This window comes from Castanea sativa, chromosome 10, assembly GCF_040712315.1.
Source record: "Castanea sativa cultivar Marrone di Chiusa Pesio chromosome 10, ASM4071231v1".
In the NCBI taxonomy this organism is placed as follows: domain Eukaryota; kingdom Viridiplantae; phylum Streptophyta; class Magnoliopsida; order Fagales; family Fagaceae; genus Castanea; species Castanea sativa.
In genome coordinates, this window is record NC_134022.1 from 1,106,239 (window position 1) to 1,130,934 (window position 24,696).

At 37.8% G+C, this 24,696-nt stretch overlaps 2 protein-coding genes, 1 non-coding gene and 1 pseudogene across 4 annotated transcripts in view; 2 read left to right on the forward strand and 2 right to left on the reverse strand.

The window, feature by feature from the left end:
• The window catches only part of LOC142613264 (putative disease resistance protein RGA1), a 51,617-nt gene that overhangs the window by 19,595 nt on the left and 7,326 nt on the right, over nt 1-24,696 (forward strand). The gene's annotated exons all lie outside the window — the stretch shown is intronic.
• Nucleotides 877-2,729, reverse strand: LOC142613267 (UDP-glycosyltransferase 73B4-like). The gene has a single exon (XM_075785544.1). It carries the CDS (start codon nt 2,686-2,688, stop codon nt 1,141-1,143), a length of 1,548 nt encoding a protein of 515 aa, XP_075641659.1. The 5' UTR covers nt 2,689-2,729; the 3' UTR covers nt 877-1,140.
• LOC142613268 (geraniol 8-hydroxylase-like) lies at nt 14,326-16,012 on the forward strand (annotated as a pseudogene).
• On the reverse strand, nt 19,065-19,201 carry LOC142614329 (small nucleolar RNA Z247). The gene has a single exon (XR_012840407.1). It is a non-coding gene; the product is annotated as a small nucleolar RNA Z247 (small nucleolar RNA).

A 24,696-nucleotide genomic window follows, 5' to 3' on the forward strand; every position in this document is an offset into this window, starting at 1 on the left:
AATGAGATCTTTGTGTGAAGTTTCTTGCAAAGTTTCACCTATTCCTTCGCATTGAATGGTTGACAACAATTTTATCAGCTGTATTAATGAGGAAAGTGACCTGAATAGTGGATCCACAGCTCCTTCCACTGCCTTCACCAGAAGTTTAGTGTGACAAATGTCCTAAGGAGGTTGAGGAGGATTGGAGATGGAGGGCTAAGATGCAAGTGGCCATGGAGTATATAAAGGAAAGAGGCTCTTAGATAAGGGGAGATCCAGAGAAAAGAATCAAAGAAAAATAGGTCACAGCCAGAACAGTAACTGAGAGAAATAGAGTGAACAGTACTTGTAAAATTCAAGACCCACTTGTAAAGTTGTCCTCTGGCAAATTTGTAAAGACCCATTTGTACATTTAAATCTTAGACCTCTGATTCCTCATACTCTATTTGTGTTATCGGGCGAAGTCCAAATTTGTTCATCCCACTCTCTTTACAAGTATTTATTGATTTAGGCCGAATTTGGAACTTTTATCCGGCTATTCTAAGTGGGCTTGGGTCACTAGATTTCGTGCTCTTATACCCTTGTTTTTTAAACTCGATTTTAACAAAATCAAGTTTGGTATAAAACTTGATATTCTCAAAATTGAGTTATATGTATATCCTCAAAATTAAGTGGCAAAATATACATAGAACTAATGTCGAGTTCCACTTGTAACTCAATTTTATTTTAAAATCGAGTTTGAAAACAGGGACATAGTGCTTAATAGTTTTGAAACATAGACATTATACTATGTATTTTTAAAAATAAGGGCAAAAACCCAATTCCTTCTTGAAAATAATAAGAATAAATTGATTGCTACCAAAATGTAAGGATCAAATTGAATGTGATTTCGTAATGTAAGAATCAAAATGACATTTTTGTCAAAAATAAATTAACAAAATACAATAACTCGATTCCAATACCTATGATTCTATGAAACAAAATCCTGGAAATTGAATATAACATTCAAGGATTTTATAAAAGCCATACATATTAGTTTGTTTCTCTTTTTGTGGGGTTGTCTATACTGTCTATTAGAGTTATTAAAAATGGATAGAAAAAAAAGAAGAAGAAAGGGAAACACAACACATGATTGCGTGTACATACGTAAAATTAAAAGGCCTAAGCAGCTTTGTGGTTGATAAAATCCCGAAAAGCATCCAAAGCAGTGACTGAACTTTTTGGAAAACCTTGTACAAATTTAGTGCTGAGTGCTTGTGCTCTATTTTTCATATCTTCATCACCCATCAATTTCTCTATTCCCTTCACTATATCTTCTTTCTGAACCGTCCGTGACAAATCATCAGAAATCATGTACCCAACTTTGAGATGACTGACCACCAATTTGGCATCATAGTATTGGTCCCCTCTAATGGGCCATGCCAAAATGGGGACCCCTCGACCAATGGCTTCCACAGTTGAATTCCACCCACAATGCGATAAAAACCCAGCCGTTGATGGGTGACTCAGTATCAACAACTGTGGTGCCCATCCACGTATTATCAAACCCCTATTCCCGACTTTGCTATCCAAACCATGAGGAAAATAACCAACCTCTTCTTCTTGTTCTGAACCGGGTTGGCCCTCTGGCCCTAGGAATGCACGTGGCGGACCGGACCTTCCCGAACCGGGTTGTATCACCCATATAAACGTTGTTGACGATGATTCCAATAACGCATCAGCTAATTGTGGGTACTCCTCCATGGTGGGACCCACCTCGGTACCAAAAGAAACGTACAGAACAGACCCACGTGGCTTCGAATCCAACCATTGGATCACCTCGTCTTCGGTAACATTTGACTTCCTGTTGTTGGTACGAAGTTCACGGTCGTGAAGAAGTGAGCCTGCCGCTGCTGACTTCCAATACTGTTCGGGCAAGAGTGGGCCCACGCCCCAGACCGGTTTCCCAACCTGATCGGAGATGTAGCGAATGAATGGACTCTCCAGATCGTCACACGTGTTGATTAACAAAGCGATGACACCCTCTACCTCCTCCACCCACATTGGCTGGCTTCCAGGTTTTGGCGGACCCATTTTCTTTGGGCCACCGATGAATGGTCGTGGTCCACCGCTGAGTGGTGGTGGTGGACCTGGTGGTGGCCCGCCTGGTGGTCCATGAGGGCGGCGCTTAAGATCGGAATAGGAAATAGCCATGTCTTCGGGTAACCCGGGGAGTAAACGGGTCTCTCCGGGTTTTATTGTATCTAATTCTTTGTGGGACTTCCACGTGGCACACTCGATGGCTGCAGAGCAAGCACCGGAGGTGAAGAAACCAACAGTTGGGACGTGGAATTTAGCGAAGACTTCGGTGGACCAGCCCATCATGACGTCGAGGATGGCGCAAACGGGCTTGGGTCCGGGTCGGGTGGAGAGGAGGTTCTGAAGCGCGAGGGCCATTTGTTCATGGTGTTTAAAGTGGTGGTGCATGGGATCAGAGGCAGAGGCAGGCTGTGGTTGTGGTGGTGGTGGAGATGGAAGAGAAGATGGGATTTCGATGACTTGGATGTGAGGGTGTTGGCGGAAAGAGGAGGGGACGGAGGTGGAGAGATTGGAGGAGATGATGAATGTGGATTCGAAGTCTCTTGAAGCTATGTGTTTGCATAGCTCCATGCATGGGAACAAATGGCCTTGCCCAAAAAATGGAACTACCCAAATCTCCATTCTTGACATTTTTTTTTTTTCACAATCTATATATCTTGACTCACTATGATCTAAGGGCTTTGGCTAAGAAATTTCTTTTTATAGAAGTAAAAGAAAACTTAGCTAGGAAGAAAGGAAGAACGAATACACAGTAATTGTATTTGTAGTGTAATTAGAAAATGACTTTGGGGAATATGGGTTTGCAATTGCAAAGCGACTGTTAGGTAATCTGCATAGTATAGTGTTAGGTGTGAGATATCAGAGCCGAGATGCTTCTTTTCATGCTTATGTCGATTGAAACCAATACGTACACTACCTTTCGTTAATTAAAAGTGAGTGGGGCCGGTAGGTTTAAGAACTCGATTCGTGTACAAACATAATAGGATACGGAAAACACGTGTCCATATTCGGTCTTGGATTTCCCGTTTCAATGGGAAACGAGTCGGTTCTTGTTAAATAAATTAAGCTAGTATTTATTATGCTCACCCTTTTTTATTTTTTTATTTTATAAATTTTATATAATTGAAATCAGAGCTGAAGACAAGATCATAATTTTAGTTTTAAAAATATTTGTGTAATTGTGTATCTGTAATAGCTTTTATCCATAAATCAATGCAACCACCTAGAAGGCTAGAACAGCAGCATTGACATAGGAGTTCCAATCTGGTCATTTACCACTGATTTTGAAAATGTTTTGTAATCTATTTCTGTTTTTGAAATATGTAGAGCTATATTATTAATTAGAAATTCGACTTTTAACAACTTGAGTTTTTTATGGTATTCGAGTTCCCATAGAAAAATTTTGATTTTTTTTTTATGTAACTCGAGTTCTAAGAACTCAGAACTCCATAAAAAATAGTATGACAAATCTAAGAGCTATTTTTTCAAAGAACTTGAGTTTTTAGAACTCGAGTTATACGGCAAACTTGAATTTCACAAATTCGAGTTTTAAAAATGTGATAAATTGCTAAATATTTCACAAACAGTGATAAATTTATACATATTTTTTCAAATAATAATATATGACATTTTGGCCGACATTGGATTTATTTTTTCTTTTCTAGAAACACACATTGGAGTACCTAATAACTTGCACACCATTCTTCCCATTAAAAGAAAGTTGCTAACGGATAGTGAAGTTAAATTTTACTTTAAAGCCGTAGTCAATCACCATATTTGATTGGCAAGACACACTATTTAAAATGCATGTTAGTTTACACTTTGCAGTATGTTAAAATTTGTTGAGCATTCACATCTCATGTTTTCAAACTATTCTATTTCACCATTTCAAAAGTTGTTTTATCTATTATACCATACTATTTTATAATACACCTAACATCTCAACTTTTATTTTACAATACAACACATTAAAATAATATAAATTATGCAATAAAATAATAAAAAAATTATCTTCTCTCCTCTCTCTCTCATTTCTATCCTTGCCTCTATATCCCTCTCTTAACAACCAAATAATCCAATTACCACCACGCCACCACCACGCCCACCACTACCCACCAAAATCCCACCGGAATAAAAAACATAAATTAAAAATAAATAAATAAAATCTAGCAAATACCCACCAAAAACCCATCAAACCCATTAAATAAACCAAACAACCCAGTCACCACCAACACGCCACCACTGTCCACTGCCTACCAAAATCCCATTGGAACCAAAACCCAAATTATGAAAAAAAACAAAACAAAACAAAACCCAGCAAACCTATAGCAAAAACAACCCAATCACCACCACGCCAGCACCACTACCCACCATGCTAACCCAAACCAACCAATCCAAATCCGACCCCAACCCCATTAGAATCCAACCATCGGAACCCAAATATCAGAATCCAACCATCGGAATCCATAGCCCCTCAAACCATCACACCACAACACCCAAAACCATCGGAATCCAAACATCGGAATCCATAGCCCCACCACCATCGCACCATGTAAGATTGAATTTATTCAATCATTTTTGTTGGCTTTATTCCGTGCCAATTTGCTTGTAATTCAGCATTTAGAAACCCTTGTATTTAGGTGAGAATCATGTAAGGGTAGTGTGTAAAAGGGTATGAAGAAAAGTTCAAGAGTGTGCACTCAAGTGGGGACTCGTGACTGGACCTCGTGACTGGTTTGCGACTGTCAAGTCGCCAAAAAGGTACACGTGTGAAGCATGCAGGGGGAGTTGAAGAGTCACGCTAGCTGTCGCACTACAGGACAAAACCTCCAGCTAGCCAGGCAATTAGTTCGCGACTCGTTCCAGTCGCGAGCTCGGGTTGCCAGAATGCCCTGTTTGGCTAAAATTGACCTTTTGCATTCCAAACACACACTAGTATAAATACCCCTTATACCCACGTTTTGTTAAGAGCTTCCAAAGAGAATTTTGAGAGAGAAACCTTAGAGAAAAACAAGATTGACTCATCCACCATCTTTATCATTTGATTCTCCAAATTCCTCTACTCTCACCCTCTCCATTGTTAAATCCTTGAGAGGTATATTAGTCAAATCATTTTCTCACCATACCCATATTTGTGAGAATGTTATTTGGTGCTTGGGAAGCAGTTAGGAAGAGACCAATTGATATTAGTTGATGCTATGGGCTATAGTGGAATCCGGTAAGTTAAAGAAGACAAAGGTTTGGCGTAACCTCATTGGAGCAAGAAGCTTGGAGGGTTTAGGTACACTAGGTAGATTAGGCTTGGAGGGTCTTCTACTGTTCATGTATCACAACTTCATTCTTTAGTGGATTATTGACCACTTGGAGGGCAGTGGAGAGGTTTTACGCCGAGGACTTCGGTTTCCTCTTCGATAACACATCACTGTGTTGTCTTTGTGTTTGTATCTCTCTTCCGTTAATCTTTACCTGTTAATTGCTGCTGTGGTTGTGATTAATTTCGGTTTAGATTGTTTTACCAATTCTGATTTAGCTTATTTTCATATTCCGCACATACATTCTTTGATAATAAGCTTGTGTTGGTAATTTGTAATTTGGGGGTTTAAAAGTTCTAAGGTGTTTTACACAATTTTTAAACATTCAATTGATATCAGAGCGGGTGCACTTGCAGTGGTTTAATTACGTAAGTGCGATCATTGACCCTGTTTGAGATGGATCGATCTCAATCTCTCAATGCTCCACTATGATGGAAGCAACTATGCTTTTTGGAAAGTTCGCATGAGGGCATTCTTGTGTTCAATTGATGAGACTGTTTGGGATGCTGTAGATGTTGGATGGACTAAGTCGGAAGCCGCTAAATCCACATGGGATAAAGCGAAACTTGCGGCTGCCAATGCAAATAGCAAAGCATTGAATGCTATTTTTTGTGGTGTGTCTCTAGATAAGTTTCACAAGATATCTCACGTAACAATTGCCAAGGAGGCATGACAAATATTGGAGACTACCTATGAAGGAACAAAGAAAGTCAAGGACACTAACTTGCAAATGCTAACCACTCGATTTAAAGAGCTGAAAATGAGTGACTAAGAGTCATTCGACTCATTATATGGCAAGTTGAATGAGGTAATTAACGGCAAGTTCAACTTCGGTGAAAAGACGGAGGATTTAAAGATAGTAAGGAAAATCCTTCGATCATTGCCAGAGAGCTGTCGTGAGAAGGTTACAGCTAGTGAAGAGAGCAAGGACCTTGATGATATCAAAGTTCAAGAACTAGTTGGCTCACTTCAAACTTATGAGCTGTCTTTGCCATCACAAAAGAAGAGCAAATCCCTTGCTCTAAAGACAATCAATGAGAGGGTGGAAACTCATGACTCATCGGATGAGGATGAGGTCGAGAAAGATGTGGCATATCCTGTAAAGAATTTTCGAAAGTTCTCGAAATTCAAGAAGAGTGGAAAATTTGCTGAGAAAGGAAAATTTCCAAGTTTCGAAAAAGATAAAAAGGAATTTAAGAGAAAATATGGGAAGGAGTCTCAATCCACTCAAGGAATCACATGCTTCGAATGCAATGGACATGGACATGTCAAGAATGAATGTCCTAATTACTTGAGAGGGAAGGGCAAGGTATATGCCACCATTCTTAGTGACTCCGACTCTTCAGATTCAGATTCAGATGAAAGCTGTGATGGAGAGGGAAACTTCTCTGCATTCATGACCATTGCTCATGTGGAATCTTCAGATGATTTAAGTGTACTGGTGAAAGAGCTTGGTGAGTACACTGAATTGGAGTCGGTAGGGATAGCGGAAGAATCTAATGATGAGGAAGATGAAAGAGCAGCGGGACTACAAGAGACCTACAACTCTCTCCTTGAGAAGACCGGTGAATATGCAAAATCCCGCCATTGCGTCCACCAATTGATCTATCCGAGGTAGGGGAAAGGATTCTTTGGGCAAGCTTTATTTAGATCCATAAAATCCACACACATTTGCCACTTCCTCATTTTCTTTTTTTACCACCACTGTGTTGGCCAGCCACTCAGGGTAGAATACCTCTTTTATGGCCTCAGCCTGCTTGAGCTTGAGCACTTTTGCTTTAACCGTGTTAGAGTGTTCCTTAGATGAGCACTGAGGCGACTGATTTCTGGGGATGATAGATGGATTAACATTTAGGCAGTGGCAAATGAAATCTAGATCCACCCCTGGGGCCTCGTAGGCATTCCATGCGAATACGTCAATATTTTTTTATAAGAAAATCTTCTAGCTCTTGCCTCTCCCGAGGAGGCAGCTGTGCCCCGACCTGAAAGAAATTCTCTTCATTGTCACCAATAAAGAGCCTTTCCAAGGGTTCACACTTCGCCCCTTCCCCCTCTACCCCAGCACCTGTGATTGCTATAAGTCCTGCCCAGTAAGGCTCGAGTTCTCTGGCCTAGTTTGATGTCTAATTACGGCCACCATGCATTGCCTGGTCATAGATTGGCTTCCCACTAACTCTTCAACCCGATCCCTAGATGGATACTTTACCTTCAGGTGCAGCATGGAAGGCACGACCCCCATGGCGTGAAGCCAAAGCCTGGCCATAATAGTAGTGTAGGGGGAGTAGGTATCTACCACGATGAAGTTTACCTCCACGACCTAGGTGCCTGTCTGAACGGGCAGTCAGATCTAGCCCGTTGGAAAGACAACTTGCCCGTGAAACCCTATTAGAGGGAGTCATAGCAAGTCAGGTCCTTGGACCTTAGCTAGTCCCTTAAATAGGTCAGGGTACACGATCTCTGTGCCACTACCCTAATTTATCAACACCCTCTTCACATCATACCCACCTATACGAAGAGTGACCACCAGGGAAACATTGTGTGGCTGCAATGTTCCAGCCTTATCCTCATTCAAGAAGCTCAAAGTCGGGCGGCCTTCCACTCTACTCCTCTTCGGATCGGGGGATAAGCCCTTGGCAGACAGTCAAGCCACAGATATTACTCTAGACGCCTGAGAACCAGTCCTTCTCGGGGTGGTGAAGATGACACTAATTGTACCTAAAGGTGGTCCCATAGGAGCATCTCTCCGAGCCCCTGACCCCACTTGACCACCCTGTCCATTAGGTTGGTCTAGGAATTGCTTTAACTTTCCGATCTTAACCAGCTGCTCCGAGTGACTCCACAATGTCTTACAGTCTTCAGTGGTGTGCCCTCACTCGTGGTGGTATTGGCAGTGAAGACTTTGGTTGCGCCTTGAGGGATCTCCTCCCATCTTATTTGACCATTGAAAGTACGGCTCGTTCTTAATTTTCTCCAAGATTTGGTGCACTAGCTCTCAAAACACAGTACTAACTACCTGAGGGGTAGCAGACCCAGAATGCCCCGTGAATCTCTTTGAGGTCGGTTGTTATTATACCTATCACCTGTAATCCCTTCTATCCTATGTGACCACCTTGGCTTTCGCTTTTCCCTGTTGTTGGTCCTTCCCGACCCGCTTATATTCATCAATAGGGTCCATGAGTTGACACATACTTCTAACCGGTTTCCTGGGCAAAGACTTTCTCAGATCATGCTCGGCGGGCAGGCCGACCTTGAAAATCCTTATAGCCACGTCATTGAAGTCCTCATCTATCTCGTTGAACATCTTCTAGTACCTATCGGAGTACGTTTTCAGGGTCTCTCCCTCTCGCATAGTCACGGGCAGTCGGATCTAGCCCTTTAGAAAGACATCCTTCCCTATTAGAGGGGAGTTATAGCAAGTCAGGTCCTCGAACCTCAGCTATAGTCCCTTAAATAGGTTAGGGTACATGATCTTTGTGCTGCTGCCCTAATCTAGCAACACCCTTTTCGCATTATACCCACCTATCCGGAGAGTGACCACTAGGGCAACATTGTGTGGCTGCAATGTTTCGGCCTTATCCTCGTCCAAGAAGCTCAAAGTCGGGCGGCCTTCCACTCTACTCCTCTTCGGATCGGGGGATGAGCCCTCGGCAGATGGATGAGCTACAAATATTACTCTAGATGACTAAGAACCAGTCCTTCTCGGGGTGGCGAGGATGACGCTAATTGTACCTAAAGGTGGTCCCGTAGGAGCATTTCTCTGATCCCTTGACCTCGCCTGACCACCCTGTCCATTGGGTTGGTATAGGAATTGCTTTAACTTTTCGATCTTAACTAGCTGTTCCGAGTGACTCCATAACGTCTTACAGTCTTCAGTGGTGTGCCCCCACTCCTGGTGGTATTGACAGTAAAGACTTTGGTTGCACCTCGAGGGGTCCCCTCCCATCTTTTGGCCATTGAAAGTACGACTCATTGTTAATTTTCTCCAAGATTTGGTGAACTAGCTCTCGGAACACAGTACTGACTACCTGAGGGGTAGCAGACCCAGAATGCCCCGTGAATCTTTTCGAGGTCGGCTGTTATTGTACCTATCACCTGTAATCCCTTCTATCTTGTGTGACCACCTTGGCTTTCCCCTTTCCCTGTTGTTGGTCCTTCTCGATCCACTTATATTCATCAATATGGTCCATGAGTTGACACACACTCCTAACCGATTTCCTGGTCAAAGACTTTCTCAGATCATGCTTAACGGGCAGGCCAACCTTGAAAATCCTTATAGCCACGTCATTGAAGTCCTTGTCTATCTCGTTGAACATCTCCTAGTACCTGTCGGAGTACGTTTTCAGGGTCTCTCCCTCTCGCATGGTTATGGATAGCAAGGAGTCCAAAGGCCGAGGAACTCTACTGCATGTCATGAAACGAGCCCCAAAGGCTTTAATGAGCTCCTTGAAGGAACTGATGGAACCTTCTTCAAGACCATGGAACCATCTTATCGCCATGGGCCCCAAACTGGATGGGAACACCTTGCACATCAGGGCCTCATTCTTCAAGTGAACAACCATTTTTTGGTTGAAGTGGCTAACGTGCTCCACCGGGTCCTTCTTGCCATTATACATGGTGAATGTGGGCTGGGTAAACCGCCAAGGAAGTCTCCTTACTTCTATCCTACAAGTAAAAGGTGACTTAGAAATCTGATTCAATGCCCTGCTCATGGCATCGTTGCCCAAGCTTGTGTGAAACAGGTTCTACCCTTTCTGCCTATTGTAGAGCCTCTCGTCCTACAAAAAAGACTCACTGGGAGGAGTCCTCGACTTGGGCCAATAGCTATCGTCACTATCATTGCCAGAAGAATGATCAAGACTCGAAGGAGTTCCTCTACACTGCTTGCGGTGTAGTCTTCTTAGCAAATGGTCTATCTCTTACTGCAGGCTCCTAGTGTTTTCTTCTCGAGAGATGCGACTTCCACCTCGAGACTGACTCTTGCTAGTTTGAGTAGTGTGTATACTGACTTCACGATCTCTCCTGCGCTCAAGGTTGAGGAAGTGGTCGTGACGTGGGGAACCCACAAACTCTTCCTGGTTAGGCCCTGAACCTACCATGGCTGAATGTTGATCCCACCAAAGCTCAAGCTATCCTCACAAATGACGCCAATTGTAGGGGCAGGTTTTGGTTCTCAAGCCCAAAGAATGAATGGATTGAGGCCTAAAAAGCCCAATACAATGAATTTGTAGAGAGTGGGCTTAAAAGTTAGGCTTCAGTAGATCCAAGAACACACACAGTGAATAAAAGATAACAAGAAAATAAGGAGGACAAGCTTCTAAACACAAGAAATCCTCCTCGGCAACATCCAATGAGAATGATCCTACGCTATATTTCTTTTAAACTCATATTTTATTACAGTCCTGGCTATTACAATGTTTCCTTCTTCGATCCTCATTTTTTTTCGACCTCGGAAGGTCCCTTACATTATATAGCTCCCCCTAGATGCTCTTGGCCCTCTATTTGTTGATCATCCAGGCCACTACTTGAGTGCTTATCCCATCAGACACCTTTCTCAGCCTCTTCTGAGTCACGACAATCAAGACAGCACTGTTCAGAGGTCTCCTCCACATAAATGCGGCCAAGAAGTTTGGTAGGTGGTATTAAATGCGGTGGCAGCCTCCATCCCTTCGGTCAGGGCTGGCACCTTCCCCGAAATTCCTCTCCCTTAGTGTGACCTCCTCTGATATTGTGCCATTAAAGTGGCCTTACCGTCTGAAGGCGTGATCTCCTCGGAGCTATAGTGGCCTTTTCGGTCTATGCTATAACACGTGGCATGATCTCCTCAACGGATTTCTGTACCCCACAATTGTGAAGCACTTTTTTTATTTTTTATGATTCATTTATTCTAGACTTTTTGGTTTTTGTACTTAATAACTTACTTGAATGAATATTTATGATGTGGTCTCACATTTACTTCTAAAATTAAAAAATAAAACTCTTTAAAAATAAATAACTTATGACACATAGTGTAAAATTGGAACTCTAATTTAGAATTCTAATTTGAATTTCTCTCAACTTCACCTATTATTATTATTAGATTTTTTTTTTTGTCCCTAAACTTTTTAAAAAATTATCCTTAAATTTTGTAAATAGCTTTTTAAAAAAAATATTTTATAGACAAAAGTATGGATGAAAAAAGAACGTCTTTCAATAATTTAGGGACCAAAAACAAATTTTTTGTAAAGTTTAAAGACGAAAGAAACATTTTCAATAGTTTAGGGAAGAAAAATGAATTTTTCACTAATTGTAGGACGAAAAAAAAATTTTAATTTAAGGAAAAAAACAAACTTTTGAAAAAATTTAAGGAATTGTTGATGCCCATTTTGGCAAAAGGGCCTAATACCAAGAAGAAGCCCAACAATATGAAAAGGGTGAAGGAAGAAGAGCTAGCAAAATAAGAAAAGACCATTAAGCCCGAATGACAAGAATTATGGTCCATAAGCCTATAAAGTAGTAAAAAGACCTCAAAATAAAGCAAATGGGCCTAGGGGGGCCGAGAGAAGGAAGTAGCAAGCCCATGAGAATTATAAGAAGTGGAAAGTAAGTAAAGATGGGCCGAAGGAGCCCCAAAGAAAGAAATTGGAAAAAGGGGGTTGGTGCAAAAGGTCCACAAACCCCAAAAGGAAGAGGATATGGTAATTGGGCTGGGGAAGCCCAAAGGATTTAGCAAAAGCCCATGGTAATGTAAGAATGAAATGGGCTAAGGATACCCAAATGAATGAACTGGGCCAAGGATTCCTAGAGAAACAAAATGGGCCAAAGAAGCCCGAGATGGTATGAGAACTAACCTAGTAGAAATACTGGGCAGTATACGGCAGGCCCAACAAGCACCGTTAAACAATACATGGCAGAAATAACACAGTGGCATGACAGAAGTATCAGTCGACCCACAAACCAGAAGTAAGAGAAGATAAGGGCTAAATTGAAGAAGGAAGGGCCCATACCCAAGCAAAACCCAATCCAGGGAAGAAACGAGATACAAAGAATGAAAACCCAGTGACCCATCTGCGCCACAAATGGTTAAAAATGAGCAACAGAACGCGCAGCAAGAACCAGAAAAATCCGAGGGCAATGGTAAACGCATGAACAGCAGAAAAACCATGAACTCACACGGGAGTGGACCACGCACAAAGCTCAGGCACCACCCACTTGTACCCAGTCAATACAGGTGCGGTTTGCCATGAGTCAGAGGTAAGAGAGAGTATGGTCTGGTGATGGGGATAAGGGTGACGTTTATTCTGGGATTCCTGCTCAAGCTCTTTTGGGAGAAATGTCCTGCTAGGATGAAATATGTAACACCCCATGATTTTAATACCAATTTAATTATTATACGTAAATTAAAAAGGAGGTCTACAATTAAATAGATTTAATTGAATTGGGCTTAAGATATTAAAAATAAGATAAATACTATGGAATATGGAGCCCAAGTGAGGTGGCATAAGTAAATATATGGGCCTTGATAAGCTTTTAAAAACCCTAGCCTTTTATCTCTTAAGATACACGTGTATATATAAGGTTTTCTTTTGTTTTAGCCGCAACACACGGTTGAACAACTTTTTTTTTTTTTTTTTGCTTTGCGGCTGAATGTGAGACTGCAGCAGGTATGGTTTCATTTAGCTCTAAATTTAGGGAGTTGAATATTCAATGGCTTGACTTGTCCCACGTTTGTAGGAAAGAGCTATGCTTGAAATTACTTTAGTAGCTAATAGGATAATAGGCATCACTTTATGAAACCTAACTTATCAACAGTGGCGGCTCCAGGAATTTTGTTTAGGGTGTTCCTTAGGAAGCATAAATTACACAATCTTTTTGTTTTAGCCTTTATGTAATTAGGTTTGATTTAATGTTTTTAATTCCATTCCATTTCGGTTGTAACGGCTGAAAAATACCGTGTTGGTAAACAAACCGGAACAGTAACCTACCCTATTCCACTTCGGAAAAAAATTTCGGGTCATTCCGGTCTATTTTGGGATGTTTCGGTAAATACCGGCCGAAATTCAACATTCTGCCGGCATGAAGTTTGTGCTTAAAAAAAAAAAAATTGTTCTTAAAACCAAAACAAATTTGCATTCTGTAAACCAAAAAACCTCAAAAGGAAAAAAAAAATGAGAAGAAAATAAATGAACAAAGGTACCTGTACAGTTAAAAAAAATTGTATTGAGAAATTTGAGACTCAAAACTTGAGAAGAGGCATTGGAACTGGTAGAAGACACAGAAGTTACGTACAATGAGGAAGGAAAAACGTAGATGTAAAATTGTAAATGAAGATGTGATAAGATTTAAAAGTATGAAGTGTAAAAATCGAGGAGACCGAAGACACGTGTGGTTAAGAATAAACAAGAAAAAATAATTAAAAATGAGAAGGAAGTAATATATGTCTGGTGAGGAAAAATCATACTATAATAAAAAATAATCAAAAAGTTGAAAATTGTGTTGTATTGGGTAGTGTGCTTAGTCAAAGTAATCAAGCAACTGCCCAACTTGTAGTAGTTTTATTATATATATATATATTTTCAGATTTTAGTTCAAAATTTTTTTTGAGTTTTTCCTTTTTGCTTGAAAGACCCCAATATATTGTTAAATTGCTCAAATTATAGACTAAAATTTAATTTTATTGGCATAAAAAAATTCAAGATGGTCCCAAATTTTTTTTTAAAGGCCACTGCCTATCAATATATTAAAAGAAAAAGGATTTCTAGGCATATGTTTGACTTGTCAATCTCCACCTATCCTTATATTAATGGAGAAGATGACTTATAATTGTTATTATATTGGAGTAAGAATGATGCATATAGCCTTTTTTTTTTTTCCCTAGGTTTAGATGCCTTCTTAAAACAAGAAATTTTCAACAAAGAAAATATCTAGATATTTCTTATACCCTTTCCAATGACATCAAAATAATGCTTCCATTGTCTTTCTATATTAGCAAAGAAAACATCCACTAACTAGGAATGAATTTGGGCAGTAGAGAGGGAAAAGAAATTTGAGCAAAAAGAGCCAAGAGAGATGGATTATTTCATGAGCTTTATACTATGTCTTTGCCTCACCTGGACCATAATTCAAGCTTTTTATTCAATTGCAAGAAGTAAAGTGACTTCCAAAAAGCTTCCACCGGGACCTAAAGCTTTTCCAATCATCGGAAACCTTTTAGAACTTGTTGGTCACAAACCCCAAAAGTCCATGGCTAAACTTGCCAATACACATGGCCCCTTAATGACTCTAAAGCTAGGCCAGAAAACCACAATAGTCATTTCTTCAGCAGACTTGGCGAAAGAAGTTCTCCAACAACATGACCAATTCTTCTACAACCGTACCATTCCAGAGTCAGTCGTAGCTGGCAATGAGCACGAGTTCAGCTTGCCTTGGCTACCGGTTTCAGCCCAATGGAGAAACCTTCGAAGGATTTGCAAGTCCCATTTATTTGCTAATCAGATACTTGATGCAAACCAAAACCTCCGGCGAAAGAAAGTGCAAGCGCTCCTTGCTGATATCCATAATAGCAGTCTAAATGGAGATGCAGTTGATATTGGCAAAGCAGCTTTTAAAACCTCCCTTAATTTGTTATCTAATACCATCTTTTCAGTAGACTTGGCTGACCCCAATTCTGCCACGGGGAGAGAGTTAAGCAAACTCGTCCATAGTATCCTTGAAGTGGGTTCACGTCCAAACTTGGCCGACTATTTTCCTGTGCTTAAGAAGGTTGATCCTCAAGGCATACGGCGCCAGATGACAATTTACTTTGGGAAGATGATAGACCTCTTTAGCAACATTATTAGCCAACGGTTGCTGCAAAGAAAAACGCTTGGTTCTATCAGAAACAATGACATGTTAGATACCCTTCTTCATATCAGTGAAGGAAGCACAGGGGAGATTGACAAAACTCAAATCGCACATTTGTTTGTGGTAACAATTTCTTTATATTCTTCTTCAATAACTACAAATTTATTCATATATTTATGCACTTTGTTTTTGGGTAATAATCCATTTACGTACATTTTATTATTGTGGCTTGCGGTTTAGTGAATGGATCTGATGATCTATAATCGCATACTTTTTATGGATCGAATAGGACCTGTTTCTTGCGGGCAATGATACAACTTCGGCCACATTGGAATGGGCAATGGCAGACCTACTCTACAACCCTGAGGTTTTGTCAAAAGCAAAAGCAGAGCTCAAGCAAATCATTGGCAAAGGAAATGCAATGGTGGAATCTGACATTGATCATTTACCGTACTTACAAGCAATAGTTAAAGAAACCTTTCGGTTACACCCCCCGGTTCTGCTATTGCTTCCCCGTAAAGCTGAAGCAGATGTAGAAATTCATGGCTTCTCAGTCCCAAAGGGTGCACAAGTGCTTGTAAATATCTGGGCTATTGGCAGGGATGCCAGTATATGGGAAATCCCAAACTCATTTGAGCCAGGGAGGTTCATGGGATCAGAAATTGATGTCAAGGGAAGGAATTTTGATGTTGGGTTCGCTTATACACACCTTTGATTGGAAAGTTGAAGGTGGTTTTAAGCCCAAAGATATCTACTTTGAAGAGAAGTTTGGTTTAACCTTACAGAAGGCAAAACCCATACGAGCTATTCCTATCATGGTGTAACAGTTTTATGTACTCTCCCTCCCCTCCTTCCATCCAAACCAGCCTCCTCTAATTAGTAATTATTATTGTCCGTCCTTCTAAGGGCTTAAAATTCAACGTTATTATCATATAAGAAAGCAATGTCTTATCAATAAAAGTGTAATAATTATCAGTTATCCCACCTAACTTCTCTTGCACACACCAATCTCCTTTAAATAGCAATTATTAAAATTCAACGTTATTGTCATTGTCTTATTCAGCAAAAAAATAAAATCAACGTTATTGTCATATAAGAGAGCAATATCTATTCAATAGAATTGTAATAATTATCATACCTAACTTCTTGCACATTTTTTGTACATACTAACATTTTCATTTTATCATTGCACATCTTTAGTGCGATGGTCATTTCATAAGTATAAGTGCTTGTAGGGTGTGGGGGATAAGAGTCAAGGTTCAAGTCTCCAGAAAGGAGCTTCATACACATATATACTTAGATTATACTAGAGTAGAATTTCTATCTTATATAAAAATAAAAAATAAAACAAAAACATTTTCACGTTTCAGTGTAAAATAAATATCACATTTTTAGATTTTTAAACCTTTGCATAAACGCACACAATTCTAAAGATTGTTGGTATAAATTTGAAAAATAAAAATTTATTAAATAATTCAGGAGTATACTCCAACCCCATCTGAGAGAGAGGAAATATACTTCCAGATTATCTAATAAAAATCCATTACAAAGGATTCTTGAACAATATTTTGTTATTTACCTTTAAATAAAAAAGGATTTGATTGTTTTAGAATCTTCTACGTAGTTAGCCACCGATCAAAGTTCAAAACAAACAAATGTACCACCGCACAAGGCCAGCTTAATAGGTGATGCAATTGATGCAATCGCCTAAGGCTCCCAAATATAAAAAAAAAAGGCCCCCACTTGTAAAAACAAATTATATATATAATATATTTATCTATATATTTTAATTAAAAAAATTTTAATCACTTTTATTGGTCAATAAAATGTATTAAAAAGGTCCCATTGTATCCTAAAATGCAGAAGATTAAAAAGGAAAAAAACAAAAATAGTCAAACTTCAGCTAACAAAATTAAATTTTAGGAGACAAATTTATTAACTCATTCTTGAAATATGCTAAAATCAAAATTAATACCAGACAAATTCATTAATAATACAACGTAATTATCTTGAAATATGCTAAAATAGAGATTATAAATTTCAAAAACAAAAGAAAAATCTCTCATCTCTCTATCTCTATGCCTCTCCATCTATATTCCTACCTTTCTTTTCTTCATTTTCATCTTGATTCTTGATTTTTTGTCCATAAACTCAGCCTAGCTTGGAATTTTTCTTTGTTGATTTCCTTCAATTCATAGAAAATTCAAAACTAAAAAGGAGGTAATTTTCTTCCCCTTTCTATGGGTATGTTTGGATACCGCTTATTACTGAAAACTGAAAACACTGTAGCAAAATAATTTTTAAAATTGTGAATAGTACCGTGGGATCCATTTTTTAAGTTAGATTTGTTGTTTTCCATACTTGTAGGTCCCATGAACAGGACCCATGGACCCACTAAAAAAAATGCAAGCGCACTTTAATGCGCAAAACACACTTCCCAAATTCCCACTATCTTTCCGAAAATGAAAATGGTGAGTCTACAGTCTGCTATTTATTTAACTTAAATTATATATTTTATTAGTTTATTTTACTGCATAATTGATTGATGGGACACATTTTTAGTCAATGGACAGGCTGAGAAAATATTGATACAAAATTCTGCTATGATAGGACCCTTTTCTGCCCCTCTCTTAATTGGACCCTTGCTATGATACAAACATTCTATTTTTGTTAATGCATGGACCCTTTTCTGCTTTTACACTTAGCCATAGGAGTACAGGCTAGACATCTCACATCTGCACTGCACAGGTGCATAGCAATATATCTCACATCTTAATATATATTATTTGATTAATATTTAAATATAAAAAGGTTCCACTTAAAATTTTCGCCTAAGACTCTCAAAGTTGTTGAGCCGGCCCTGCCACCGCACATCCTTAATGCGATGGTCACTCCACAATTATAAGTGTTTGTGGGGTGTGGGGGGTAAGGATCAGGGTTCAAGTCTTTAGAAATGAGTTTTACACACATATACACTTAAATTATACTAGAGTAGAATTTATATCTTTGTATTAAAAAGAAAACCAGACAAATGTGTATTTTCCATTATGAATGAAGAAAATTCAACCAACCAAGCAAGAGCAAGATACAACTTTCATTTGCAAGAGACTAAAATTGATATCAAATGGCAAAAGCTTGGCCTCGTCCAAATCAGATCGCAATGACATTGCAATAATGCAAATAAGGCACAAATTGACTGCTGGCGTAGATACGACATGCACCGTTGTTGCCTTCTCCATTTTCTATGCTTTTTCTTTCTGTTTCTATTATTTGTTGTTCATTGAAAAAAAGTTTTTAATCTTTAACTATAATAACAACATTCATATCAAGAATGCCATAAAATATAACATTTAGCATCTCAAAAAGTTATTTTATCTATTTTAACAACCCACTTTATAATAGACTCAACATCACACATTCTATAATTTTACCACTTCATTTAAATTTTTTATTTATTCTTTCTTTATGTTTTCTTTATTCTTTGTTTCCAAATGTACTTTCATTTGATCATCTAAACATAGCAAGCATATTTTTTAAAACCCGACTTTTTTTAATGAGAATTTTTTTTTTTTAATTGAAGAATCATATTTTTGAAAATCCATGTTTGTAATCATTATCATATTTTTAGATTTTTTTTGTCTTTCAACTACCATGTACATTATTTATAATTTTTTTTTTCCTTTAACTACCATGAATGTATCTTGTACTTAATGGGTATGAGACATTTCTCTCACTGACATGTGGGCTCCACATTGGGCGCAATTGAAAATTTACATAAGGAATGGCACAAGGAACTAAACTATCAACCTATCAAACACTATTTACATAAGGAACTGCTTGTTTCAAAGTCCAAAATTTACGATTTGCTAAAGTCATGCCAAATTGCAACAATGTCCAAAGAGTTCATCAAGAAAAACCAATTCCAACCAGCTAGTAACAAAGGTCACAAGAGAATTATATTCTGATGGAAGACCAGCAAGAATATAAGAGTTAATTTCATAATCACCAAGTGATTGACATAGTTGGTCGTGAGTTTCTCCTTGTATGATACTAGTGTGAAACGGTAAGTCTCCATATTAGTCCATAAGTAGATAACATACAAAATGACACAGCCTACTTATTAAAGACACTCCTACAGGGCACCCAAATCACCAAAAATATGTGATAATAAAAACAAAACAATCAATTGAAGCTCAGTATAAAATACAAACCGACAGTAAGTCTACATTAAGATAATTTCCATTAAAAAAAAATTAGGATAACTTAGATGGCCAAAATTGGGAATTAACCCTGTTTGCCAAACAATATAATTAATAAGCACTGTTACAAAATTATATTCTTTACTAACATCTTGAGTCTCAAATACTCGATTTTTGGCCTATAAATTGAGTCTCAAAGACTTCATTTCAGTGTTCTGATCACGTCTGAATTGGTGTATTTTCCACGTGGCGTCCACCTGGAAATCAAGTCTCTAAAACTCGATTTATAAGCCAAAATTTTTTTTAAAAAAAATCCCAGAAACACAACAATCCCAGCACAACAATTTATATCATCCTTTCTCCTTTTCATTAAAATAATATTTCTCTTTCTTTCTTTTTCTCTTTCTTTCATCATATCTCTGTCACTCCTCTTTCTTTTTCTTTTTCTATTCAGTGACTTAATTGGGGCACTTTTTGTTTCATTTTTTTAAGTAAATAAAAAGATTTTAACTAAAAAAATACGTGTTCCCTCAAAATTATAGAGAATCAATATAGACTAATTCAATATAATAAAATATTTATACTTAATTAGAAAGCTCTTGATAAAAAGTCAAGATTTTGCTCTTTTTATAATGTGAAGTTATCCATTTTTATCATTAGGGGCGAAACTAAAATTTTAAAAATGAGGGGTCAAAATAATAAACAAATATAAAAATTTAACCAATTTAATTTAAGGTATCCATAAAAGAAATATGAAGAGTTTTAGGGAGGAGGGAAACATATATTTGTTAATTACAGGGGTGAAAATTTAATTCCGGAAAAGTTTTGGGGGGGCCTTCTAGTTCCAGTTAGTTCCGTCCCTGCACATAATCTTGGAAAAACACTCTGATCTTCGAGGTGAAATGCTCTATGGAAAAAGAAATAAGAAATGTAAACCAATGGGGTTGGCTAAGTGATTGGGCACTTGGTTTCAAATCCAGGCACCAGCACTTTGAAAAAACTTCATAGGCCAGCAATTTATCCCGCTATAGGCCCACTTATCGCAAACAGGATTAGTCTCTAGTTAAAAGTTTTGAGGAAACACTAGGGAAAACAAAAGAAAAAAAGAAAAGAAAAAAAGAAATGTTTCCGTCAACTTCTTTGTACTTTCACATGTTTACTATGTTTTGAGATGCGTCTAGATTTAGCAACATGTGCAACGATTTGGGGTAGAATGTGTAACAACTAACAAGTGCATTCTGCACCTTTGTTTTCATGATTTCGCATCTTACGATTATCGGTCAAAGTTACCAGGTACTTGACAACGGGTTTCGCTTATTGGAGACTTGGAGTAGATGGTGAAATAGTCTAAGCTTGTTCAAGTTATTTTATATATATTTTATGTATACAGATTCTATATTTTGTTTGGAAATTTTTTTACCTCCAAACCACCTTCTTGGAAAATTCCTACAATGCAATATTCCTCCAATCCATTGCATAACTATTAATAAAACCATCAACATATGCTTTTAGTCACATGGACCTATCAAATCGTATTATTCAAAAAATAAAAATAAAAAATCCTATCATTATCAAATTATAGATCTTTGAAGCAATATTGTAACAGGAATGTTACTGAAGTTTAGCACTAGTATTGGTGAAGGCAAATTTCTAAAATTCTAAATTTAGTAACTAAATATAATAGAAGTGGACTGCATCGGTGGGGGGAAAGTTAAAATTTTTGGCCGTTGAGCTACATTGCACAGCCATTTTTGCCAGTGCATTGCAGCTCAGATGATAAAAAAAACAGTATTTTATTAGCTCCCCACTGAAGCTCAAATCACGTACTAGATACCTGCTGGTTGCCTCTTTTTATTTTTTTTTTGCTTTTGCTTTCCTGGGCCATGTGTGTGTGTGATAGTGCCTTTTCTTTTCTTTTCATCTTTCTTTCTTTTCCTTTTTGGTTTAACTAGAGGCGATTTTTTTTTTTTAACTTATTTTTTTCTGGGCATGATTTAAAAAGAAAATAAACTTTTGTTTTTGCTTTCCTTTTGGTTGTGGACTTGTGGTTGTGGTTTTTTTTTTTTTTAATTGGGGTTGTGGTTGTTGTTTATTGTAGTGTACATATTATTTTATTGTGTTATTTATATTATTTTAATGTGTTGAATGCTAAAATAAAACCATTGATAAATTGCAAATTATACTTCTGAAGTTTAGGGTTGATTGGATTTTACACTCCAAAGTTTCAAAATTTTAATTTTACACCCTGAAGTTGGTTCCATTAGTAATTCACTCTTTATGGTTAATTTCTACTATTAAGTGACACATCATCCTGCTGATGTGTTTTATTTTTGCCAAACCAGCCCCAAAACTACGTCGTTTTAGGGATGACCAAGCAAAGAGCTAGTATGCATCAAAATTACGTCGTTTTAGGCCTAAACTTAAAACAAAATTCTCTAGCTTAAACGACACAGTTTAAGCCAAATTCCTAAAATCTAAAAACAAAACCTCACAACAAAAAACTCAGAGTTCCCACAAACTAAAACCTCAAGAACCCAAACCCCTCATCCCGCCGGCGGCAGGGGCAGCGGCGAAACTTTGGTCCTGCAAGAACCTAGTGTATCTGCCCACATCGCAAGCCATGCAATGCCTCACTAAATTAGAATCATTGTTTATCCATCTTTGTCCCAAATTAGAGGAAAGATGCCCAAAGGATAGCGAGGTAGAGTGGTCCAAAATTGCCCATATTTAATATATCCACATCCATTGAGCAATAAGTTTAGTCATACCTCAAATCCTCTTCTTTAGTTTTCTCAATTTCTCTAATACCCTATATTTTTAATTGCCCCTAGTTTCTTCCTTTCTTTCTTCAATTTTCCCTTAATATGTTTCTTGGCACTATGAAGAAGTAATAAATCTCATGGAATTTCAGTCCAATCCCTGGAAATTGAAAATCGATGGGGAATATTTTATATCAAATGGTTGTTGCGCAGATTTCATATGTGAACCCAGACCCAAACCTCCCTAGCTCTGATTTCACGTGTGAACTTAGACAATGACTATGGAAAACTAAATAATGTTCATGGTTTTTGTTTTCAGATTTTAGGAATTTGGCTTAAACTTTGTTGTTTAGGCTAGAGAATTTTGTTTGAAGTTTAAAGTTTAGGCCTAAAATGACGTAGTTCTGATGCATGCTAGCTCTTCGCTTGGCCATCCTTAAAACAACGTAGTTTTGAGGCTGATTTGGGGGGTAAATAGCTAACAGAACCAAACTTTAGGTAGTAAAATCAAGTTTTTGAAAATTTTGGGGTGTAAAATACAATCAACTCCAAATTTCAAGGGTGTAATTTGCAATTTAACCTAAAACTATTGATATTGGGTGTTTTGTAAAGTGATGTGATAAAATAGATAAAGTAGCTTTTTGTGGTGCCAAAACCTAAAATTTTTGAACCACTAATGCTGATGCTCTAACCCACACTTCATTTGGTAACTTTTTTCCCTTAAATTAAAGCTATTTAATACTCGAAATAGTAAAATTTGATTCCATTTATGTCGAATGAGAAAATTAGAGAAGAACAAAACTAAAAGCTCTCTAACTTTGCCCCAAATTTAATTTAGTACTTTTAATTTATTCATTTCAATCTTACAAATTTTATATAGGTGTGCATTTCACAAAAAAAATTAAGCATTTTACTTTTTGGACAAAATTAGAGGGTGCAATTTGTAATTTAACAAAAAAGATGGCAAGGGAGAGATTGGACAATTTTCTATCCTTTTCATTTTATATTTACTAATTTCAAAATTTTCAATAAAACAATTAATTTTTTTTGTTGATAATTTCATAATATAATAAGGAGGAGGGATTTGAATCTTATTTCTCCTAATATTAGGACACATTTTGTTTGGGATTTTTTATCAAGCGTTAGAGAGAATCTTACCCCCCAAAAAACTTTGTTCATTAATGATGATGCCAAAAATCGTCAGTAAGCTACATGGTCCTCATGTACTCCAAGCAAGACCTGCACAACACACAAAGGGAAGAAGAACATTTGAAGAGTACCAGTATGGTACCAGCCAAATACCCTTTGACGGTCAAGTTAGAGAATTTCTCACAACTCTAGAATGCCAGAGCTGGGTGAATTATGCGTATCTTGATTTGTGAGAGCTTTGGGGTTTTTATAGTAGTGTAGAGTTGACATCTATTCCTTGGCGAAGAAGATCTTTCATTATAGAGAAGATTTTTATTAACGCACGTATCTTTATGAGACTCTTTCCTTGTAGAGACCTTCTCAATTAAGGCTATTCGTGGGGCACAAGATGTTTCCATTTATACCATTTCGTGGAGTCCAAGCAATGCCATATTGGGCCCGTCAGGAGCTTCTTTGTCCCCGTCAGCTTTTCATCTCGTCTGGACGCTTAAGCCGTTAGGTCCAAGAAACCGTTTGTGAAGGAGAAGAGTTGATGGGTCAAGCTCAGAGTCGTCGGCTTTTGGGTGTGTACACGCCATTTTATCAAATGTATGACATGACTGACAAGTCTAGTAAAGACGATGTACCTATCTTTTCTTTCCAGAAATTACCCTGATCAATTAAAATGATAAGGTATAAATAACATGTACATATTTTCCTAGATATATATAAGCAAAACCTCACTATTTATAATTTGTCATGGAATAATGGCCAAGTGTACCTACATTTTCTTATTTTCACAAATTCCAGGCACCAGTCAAAGTCACCAATTGAGACAAAAATATGGGTTAAGCCAGCGTTCCTTAGGTATTAAATCACAGACTAAGTAAGACTATTTAAAAGAGCAGGAACCCAAAATATTTTAAACTAATACAAAAACATTGAATTAAACAAGAGCCACTAATAACAACCCATGTTATGCGTAAGTTTTTCAACATTGGTCATACATATGACCAAAAAATATTGTGTGTTTATTATATGTTTTGAGATGCGTTTAGATTCAGCAACATGTGAAATTTGTCGCAGAATGTGTAACAATTGCACTGTGCACCATGTTCTTGACCAAGCCTAATAGACTAATAGACTAGCTATTATAAGGTGCATTAGGCCTAAGGTAATTTGAATTCGATACATAATGAATTGAATTAATGACAACCAGCAAAGACAACCCATGTGATGCTTTTGGTTTTCGAGAACAGATCGAACAGAGTTACATGTGATGAATCTTTATCCTCTCTAAATTTTCTCCCAACGATGAAACAAATCTATAACTAATTGCAAATAGATCTGGAATTAAATAGATGGTGCTAAGCATTTTCTTTGTTTTTTGAAGAGTAAGCACAAACTATTTTACAATATTTT